The sequence below is a fragment of the Stylophora pistillata genome, chromosome 10 (genome assembly GCF_964205215.1).
Source record: "Stylophora pistillata chromosome 10, jaStyPist1.2, whole genome shotgun sequence".
Lineage (NCBI taxonomy): Eukaryota > Metazoa > Cnidaria > Anthozoa > Scleractinia > Pocilloporidae > Stylophora > Stylophora pistillata.
In genome coordinates, this window is record NC_142528.1 from 20,564,001 (window position 1) to 20,573,057 (window position 9,057).

Here is a 9,057-nt window from a genome sequence, read left to right on the forward strand (position 1 = left end):
CGTTGTTGGCGAACGTGTTTATGTGCCATCTGGAAGAAAGACTCTCTGACGATGATTTGATTCCTTCTTATTACAAGCGTTATGTCGACGATACGCTTGCAATAATGCCTGGACTCGATGTAGCTGTAAGTTTCCTCAATGTACTCAATGGACTCCACCCTAGTATTCATTTCACTATGGAACTTTCCAACAACGATTCAATTCCTTTTATTGAAACGTTGATAACAAAGAACGGCAACAAGCTGGAGACTCAGGTCTATCATAAACCTACGAACACGGGCCTTTTACTTCACTTTCAAAGTCACACCGATTTGCGCTACAAGAAGTGTCTTATCAAAACAATGGTTCATCGTGCAAAGGAATTGTCCTCTACGCATCAAGCATTTGTCGATGAGTGTAGGCATCTAAAATCTATGTTTCATCGCCTTGGTTACCCTAGTTCTTTGGTGAACTTTATTATCGACAAATGTGATTATTCCTCTACACCAGATACTAAGACAAAATCTGTTGAAACTTTAAGAGTCAGTATTCCTTTCAAAGATCAAATCTCAGTGAACATTGTCAAAAGACAAATGCGCGATCTCAGTTCAAAAATTGGCATTGATGTACAACCAGTCTACACCAGTAAGAAACTTGAGCAGGACCTAAAGCTTAAAGAAATCAAGCCACGCATCTTAAATCAGCATAGTGTTGTTTACTGTTTTAAATGTGATTTGTGTGATTCAAATTACGTCGGATATACGACGCGCCATCTGTTTCAACGCATTGCTGATCATCGATGCTCTGCCATTGGTCGCCACCTGAGAGATGCCCATGGGAACATTGACTTACTCAATGAGAGCCAGTTTAGAATGCTTAAAAAATGCGGCACGAAATGGGATTGTCTTGTTTATGAAATGTTGTACATAAGAACAATAAGGCCCAATTTAAACACCCAGAGCGATTCCATTAGGGCTAAACTCTTTGTTTGACTTTTAACGTTTTGTAATTTATTCACCGCTTCATTATATATATGCTCGATTTTATTATTTTAGTTTACTTGATAATGACGTTCTGGAAACGTCGAAACGTCGTGTCATGCTTTATAATATTTTATCGCAGTTTTTCATTGTCAAATGTTTTACCAAATCTTTACTTATTTTTTCCTTTTGAAGAGGTAAAGTGACTCGTTTGTGTCAGAGACTTGTCACAATAGGGTCACGATTAGTTTTTAGTTTTTGCTTCTCATCGGATAAGAAAGTAGCTCGAGTTTTTTTGACGTATCACAGAGCAAAACAGAAGCAAACGCGAATAACTTTCAACACTCAATTGGAAATTAACCCTCTATTGTTAAGTAAATATCAAAAATCAAAAAGTTCTCAGGTACACAGATTTCTGTACATGTTGTAAGGTGAATTAGTGTAGATTGGACTCAGCCACCACTTAAACTCTCGCTTTGAGCAGGGGTTCAATAAAGTCTTCGGTGAAATATTTTAATACGTTCTTTATTAATTCGTTCATTCCTTTTTGTTGTTGTTGTTCTTCTTCTTCCAGTTACTTATTTACTTATTTGCTTAGATTTATTTGTTTGTTTATTTCATTTACTACAGTGGATGGCGGAGTTGAATTTGTTACAGAGGGCTTCCAGTCCGCCCGTACTTTATACTCACGAGGAGCCCAAGGAAAGTAATTAGAGCGCTGATAGGGTCTGATAGCTGTTGAGCGCCTGTGCAGAAACTGATGTTTAGGTGTTTGGAAAGTGAAACCCTCTCCCAGCCTCCGTTACCTCCTTCCCGAAGTAATTTAAAACATAAAGTGAAATTTCTTAACATTTTTTATTTGTTACCAATATAGAAGATCAAACTTCATATCTGACCATATTACCAATGTTACCAATACATAATATCCAATTTATCAATTAACTGCGTCAATAGCAAAATGCCCGAATATGATTGGTCATCTTATCAGCCCTTATCTGTGGCCTAATAGGCTGTTTCAAGTTCAAACTGTTCGATCTGACCCGTCCGCTTACAAGCGCTCGTGATTTCAAATCAACCAGCGTGAGGTTTTGCCAATTTGATATCACCCGCTCGATTACTCCCTGAATTGTATTTCAGATACACCAATGAAATACTAGATGATCTTCCGCGCAATGACACATGATGACATCTAAACACAAATATGACTTGTTATCTTCAAACGTGAAAGATCTCCGTTGCTACAGTTACGCAATAAATCGCACCTTTCGCAGAAAAAACAAAGATCAAAGTGAATGGTTTGTCATTCATGATTGGTATTTATGTAATGAGTAGAACATTGCATGGCTGCTTGGAGATACGAGATTTCTCTTCTCCAATTAAAAAAATTTTTAACTTTGGAAGAGGAATTTCTACCACCTTCCGCACGGCCATGTAATATCCTCTCTATGCCAATGTTACCAATATATGATATCCAATTTATTGATATTTTACCATCATACCAATGTTACCAATATATGATATCCAATTTATTGATATTTTACCATCATACCAATGTTACCAATATATGATATCCAATTTATTGATATTTTACCATCATACCAATGTTATCAACATATCATAACCAATTTATCGATATATTACCATTATACCAATGATACTAATACATAATTAGTGCTTATGTCGAGTTAAAATAAGTCGATCCGAAGCCCTCGTTAAGATGTATACACTACAGTATTGTGAAATAACAATGATGCTTTATGACATATGAAAAAGGGAGATTGATGACTTTTCCTTTATCTCTTCTAACAATCATGGACTCCAGGGCTCGACACTAACAGTAGCCAACTAGCCATAGACTAGTATAAATTCAGTTTTGGCTAGTGGTTTTCGATTTCCACAAGCCAATTTGGCTGTTAACAAACTGAAATTGTTGTAACATCTACGTTGTCACTAGCTACTTGGCTAGTAAGTTGAAAAGTTAGTGTCGAGCCCTGATCATGGATAACAAATCAGATTGTTCATTCTTAATCAATTTTCTCTATTTTTTCTTTTATAGTTTCGATTTTTTTTTTTTTTTTTGGTGATTTTTTTTTTCGAGTAGCAGAAAAGATGGGAGCTGAAAATCACGATAAAAATAACGATAGCGACGAACAGTGATCACAGAAATAAGCCCTTTCAACTTGGAAAATAAATTCGAAGGCTGACTCATTCACTGGTCAATGACGGCTCAACAGAACGACAAGAACACAATAGCAGAAGTTCACTTTCGCACCGACTCTCACTTGCACTCAGCTGTTCCTCACAAATCGGTATTCTTTACATTAGAACCCAAGAGGACTCGAGAAGTCTCATATTGGGGAATAATGCTTATCCATTTAACGAACTTGAGCTATGAGAAAATATCGAAGCAGGGACCTGGTATGAATGGTGTGCTAGTTTAGCCTGAGTGACTGGACTGATCCAGAAAACGGCCCCGAAAAGACAGCAAGTTGATCGTGAGGGGTTTTGAACAAGATTATTATATTTATTCTAAAACAATTATATTCTTTGCTGTCGGTTTCTATGCGTGATACCGCTCAGAGGATTCAGGCGGCGCCCTTATCAACTATTGATCACGCGATAGAAATCTCCAGCTCATAATCTAATGCTGAAGCGTAGCAATCATAATGGACACTATTATGAGAGCGATAATCACCTCTGGTTTATTCTAGTTCAATGAATTTTTTTCTCGAGCTAGGGATTTGTGAAAGGCTCGCACAATCTTGGAAATTCTTAGCCTACGTTTCCGTTCCCTAAGAATTATTTTCTTCCACTGGAAGTGAACGTGAATCAGCTTAGACAAGGAAGGCTTCACTACTTTTTGCTATACGGGCTTCGACTTTTGCTGTTGGTTTGCTAGGCTTTAGGTAAAAAGTTAGATTTTAGCCTCAGTTCAAAAAGTAGTAGTGGTTGTCATGCTCTCGTCTACCCTTAGCCATCAAAATAGCCTGTGTTTTTGTTATTTTGATTCGCAATAATAACTTGAGGCATTGATCGAGCGAGGTCAATACAGCGAGGCTGACGTTTGAGATTTTCCCGAACAGTCGAGGTTATTAAATTGTTTATTATGTGGCTGACCGAACGGCTCTAAAGAGAAAAAACTAATTTGAATAATCTATGATCGTGCCCTTGTGCTCAGTTGCTGTTAGCCGATGGAAGTGCGCGTGGTATCGGCCACAAACACCAGCCATTCCATAATGTTTAATTCAATATCAGCTCATATTTTAGACTTACGATTGTCCTTAACGAAGTACCTAAACGGTTAATCTTCGCCTTCTAGGACATCTTCTGTGGTCTTGACCTTTAGTCTTCTACGAGTTCTGTCCATATACCTTTCAAAGAGGTCCATCGGCACAGTGGGAGTGTAACCATCATAACTTTGTAAGTAAATCAATTGGTCGCTATATTCGTTATTAATTCTCTCTACGTTTTTTAATTCTATGTTGAAAGAGAAGCTGGGATCTGTAGGGTTTTCGATGGCTATTTTGTACGTTCCGGTTTCAGAACCCTGTCTTAAAGTAAGGGTAACCGTTTCTCCATCAACACCACTAGGTTCAAGAAAATATTTCTCACTGAGGATCACTATGTTAGAGCCGCCCTTCATGTCAACCACAAAATCACCTGAAGTTAGGTCGTGGCTAGTTATCCATTCCAAGAGCAGCAGCTCGTTAGCATTCTCAAATTGGGGATTTGTTGGAAAAGGGGGAAAACTAAATTTTACAATTTTGCTATCTCTATAATAAGAAGATATGTGTGCATAGTCAATGGGGCGAGGATTGGCATCGTTGATGAACAGGTTCCCTGTTGTTTCCAAGTCCAAATCCAACTCTACTACTCTAAACTTTTGTCCTTGCGTACTGAAAATCACCAGTTTTTTGTACCACAAAACAATATACCTGACCTTCTTGGGGTCGGAAGTTTTAATGTTAATTTTTGGAGCTTGTTTGCTTTTATCAACGATCTGAAATTTCGAAGGCCACGGCTTGCCTTGATCTAAATCATCAAAATTAAATTCATACACATTTGTTCCTGACGTTTGCACAACTTTCATATTTGATCGAAAAATAATTACGTGATCGTCAAAAGGTGAGCCGTTAAATAACAAAACATTTTTCACTGTTCCGAGGATGTGAGTGTTCCTGTTTTCTCCGTGATAATATTTGACAGTACCCGATTTAGATTCAAAGAAGACTCCTTTAATGTCCTCTCTATCCTTAGAAATTCCTTGAAATGAAAGGACGTTCCACCCACCTCCCAAGTCAGCAGTGAATAAATTAGCATAATCGTTGTGCAATTCCCCTATGATGCCGTTGATATTCAAACAGTCACTCCCTGCCCCTGTGCTGATCGTTATTTTACCTGTTTTCGTAAACTTTTTGTAATCTGCGATGCTAATCGCGTCATTCTGCTCCACTTCGGCTGGTATATTAGTGTTAATATTGATATCATTCAGCTCTTCACCAGAAACAAAATCTGAACTAACAAAAACATGAACTCCCTTATACGAAGTCCCCTTCTTAAATTTCCCATAGAAATCAAAGCCAATGAAGCCGAGATCTTTACCCCAACCAGTACTACTCGATTCTAAGGGCATATATGGACTCCATATTCCCCGAAAATTACCCATGCAGACGAACTTTCCATTCGTTAACTCCTCTTTTGCTTCACGTAAATCGTTAATATTTGTGCCTACGAATTTTCTAAAGTGCAACGAATTTTTAAATTGAGGGCAATAGGAACGGCGGTCACCTCTAATTCCTTTGTAGTAATAACAATCAAACAAGTCTAACGCCCCGTATCGAGCTGCAACCACTGAAGAGGCCTGGTTGTTGACGTATACATCAGTGTATGGCGAACCCACCTTGTCCAAGAACTCCATCCGGCTGTCAATTTGGGCAATGCAGGCATCTCTTAGGTTTCTAAGCTCTTTAAGTCTTGCTTTGTAATCCTCCACTGCTTGCTTGTCGTAACCTGGGCCTCCGAAAAGTTCGATCAACGTAGCGGCAATTCCAAGAAATGCTCCGACTACCGCTCCAATTGGCCCGAGGACAGCGGATCCTGTTATTATTGCAGCGAAGAAGGTGGTTAGTCCTACCAAACCTGCAGCAATACTCAATGAAGCGGCGGCGATTCCAGCGGAATTATTGTCTCTAATTGCCATTTCCAGTCCCCAAATATTTAGGCCAATGGTTAAGGTATCAGTGATTGGGCCAAGGACTTCAAACACTGATGCTCCCTTAAACCATTTGCTTGCTTTTGCGAATGCTTTGCCAACTTTGCTTAAACGAGGAAACTTGTCGGCGTCGACCTTGAGTGCATCCTTCAAAGCTTGTTTGGCAGTTCGTATGGCACTTTTGTCCACGCTCTCGCTTGCGACCTTTGCTACTTCGTCACTTAAAACCTTATTGTAGTTTTTCCAGGCCAGCCTAGTTTCCGCAAACTCTGGCATATTCTTGACGTAATCTGTGATTTCTTCGGCGACGGGAAGAACTATCCCCCCTCCTACATCCAGCAAAGCCAACGTCAAGGCTGTTTGAGCAAGAGATTCCTTGGCTTCCTCCAATTTCTCTTGTTCTAGGAGAGATAATGTGGCGATGGTACGGGAACGTGAATAGGTGCCAAGGAGGGAGTCTGATGCAGCGGCTACCTTGGAGAACCTCGTGGCTGCGGTAGTAAACGATGCTCGTACAGTCGAGCAACAAATCATGCCAAGAAAAACCAAGACAAACGAGGGAGCCATGCTTTATCTTTGACAACGGACAATAATGGCCAAGGGATAAATGGAACTGAAATGTAAAATATGACGTTTTATTGACGAAAGTAAATGAAACATACTGACAGTCATTTGAAGCAACAGAAAACTGTTTAGAAAACTGATCATTACTTTTAAATGAACTAGCCTTTTTCAGATCCTGGAAATGCACCCTGAATGAAAGAATCTCGGATTGTGTGTGGGCCAAACTGAGCAGTAGAGCTACGATATTGATCATGATTGAGACATGAATGATGTAAAAGAAGAAGAAGGGGAAGAAAAGGGAAGAAAAAGAAGAAATTAGTCGAACGAAAAGCGCTTTTCGAGACCGTAGTGATTAGCTATAGGCCACGGTTAATTGGAATGACAATTTTATTTACTTTATAAATGATCTTGCATCTTTTTTCATTTCCTTGCTGTTTATCAGCTGAAGCTTTTTGTCAACACAGATTAGACTTTTTTATTTTTATTTTTAGGCCTTTGTTGATTCTAATTTAATTTACGTTAAAAAGCGATAACGAATTTCCCCTGCTTCAGTTTCACACGGATCCTTGTATAGTTTGAGAGAATCATTGACATTAGTAAAGAAACTATTTAGAGGCTGTATATTTGTCGCATTTTACATATCAAATGGGTTTCTTCGTAATATTTAACCAATTCCAAAAAAAATACAGGTACTCTGTCTGTGACAAAGAATGGTTAATTTTTAGCATCATGATAGTTAAACGTGTGACAGAAAAAATGGCCTTTGTAACGAAAATAAGTAGGAGATAAAGAAAAAAGAAAGAATCGTTTGCCATTGTCGTGTAACGAGTGGCAGCTTAAAGAAAACGTCGCCCGATATCGCACATGCTGCCCGCGATGTTGGGTGGGTGACGAGGAAAAAATGTAACAGTATCCGAGAAAATTTAACCGTTTGTTTCAAGACTAACAAAAAACTTCAGAGACACTGACTGGATTGCTTTGTTTTGTGCGTGTGTGCGTGTGTGTGTGTGTGTGTGTGTGTGTGTGTGTGTGTGTGTGTGTGTGTGTGTGTGTGTGTGTTTGTGTGTGTGTTTTGCCAAAACAGAGAAAGAGAAAAAGACAAAGCGATTACAAGACAAGCTTATTTAGGGAGGTGTCTTGGTGATCAATGGTTTTTCTATGTTTGGAATATGCGTGGAAAAACAGTTATCCTAAAACGAAAAAATCTGAACACAGGTCTCACTGGCAATATAATATTATTTAAAAAAAAAACCCACAAGAATGCCTCATATTGTAAGAATCGTCAATATCCACATTTGTTCAAACACGCACGATTAAGCTAATCCCAGGGTGGAGTGACCTTAGAGCCCAGTTTAATTACTGTTCAATAGAAAATTTTCTTAACAATCTTCACCCTTAAGTTTGACTAGAAAGTAAAGTTACTTTAAGCTTAACATTCAAGTTAAAAAACCTTCTCAAAGAGCGGGATAAAAACGTCGGTTAAATCTTTATCGTGGGTTAGCGTTAATCGCCTTTCGAACAAGAGGGCCCTGAGTAATAGAGTAAGGTATCTTTGTCTAACCTGATACTGGGAGGCAAACTGGCTCAAGGAAACTTGATTGGGTTTGTTGAGGAAGATGAAAGATAATCGTCACGATCGTATTTTGTCTTTTGTCTTATCTCGACTAATTATTAATGAGTTTCTTCACTTGGTGATGTGACCCATGAATTACTCAATTGATTTCGCCTCGTTCGTAATTTGTTGTTGGCTCTTAATTTGTTTGTTTGCTTTAGTTTTTTTTAAGGAACAGAAAAAAAGGAAGGTTTGAAACTTTAAATTTTCAATATCTAGTTATCAATATGCCCTGCTAAGACCATATTATTCAAGTGTAAATAAAATTTTTGATTTAAAATTTAGCCACACGTACTACGTTGTATACCTAAAAACCAGCCAAGGGACATCCACTCGATACACGATAAATGTCAGCACATTCTTTCATAATAAGATTTTCAGCTGGTCCAGAGTGAAATGGTCATTTTTACTTCTTTGTTTGCCAAAAAGAAAAGTTCAGAAGAATTTAATTGTGTATCAGACGAAAAGAAATTTGGCCCCTACTTTGGAAACAAAAGACCTTTTTGAGCCACCCGTTGTCTGGTCCTCATCAACCCGTGCGTGCTATAGCCCGGCTTTCATCTCGAGAAAGAATTTCATGGGTGGTCTTTTAGCAATTAGTATTTTAAGAGATTATTATTAGTATTTCTAAGAGATTGTGTTTTAACAATATAGAAAATTTAATTAGTCTTTTGAACATTTCCAATGTAAACAGTCTGGCAGGTTAACTC

At 38.4% G+C, this 9,057-nt stretch overlaps 2 protein-coding genes across 2 annotated transcripts in view; one reads left to right on the forward strand and one right to left on the reverse strand.

The window, feature by feature from the left end:
- LOC148722169 (uncharacterized) overlaps positions 1-1,407 on the forward strand; it is a 2,905-nt gene extending 1,498 nt beyond the window's left edge. Inside the window, exon 1 of the mRNA XM_088736656.1 lies at positions 1-1,407. This exon is cut by the window's left edge and continues 1,498 nt beyond it. Coding sequence (XP_088592782.1) covers positions 1-971 — 971 coding nt within the window. The 3' untranslated portion in view covers positions 972-1,407.
- Positions 1,408-1,543: 136 nt separating this feature from the next.
- On the reverse strand, positions 1,544-7,523 carry LOC148722170 (uncharacterized). Its single transcript, XM_088736655.1, has one exon. The coding sequence runs from the start codon at positions 6,736-6,738 to the stop codon at positions 4,261-4,263; it is 2,478 nt and encodes an 825-aa protein (XP_088592781.1). The 5' UTR covers positions 6,739-7,523; the 3' UTR covers positions 1,544-4,260.
- Between the last annotated feature and the right edge of the window lie 1,534 nt (positions 7,524-9,057).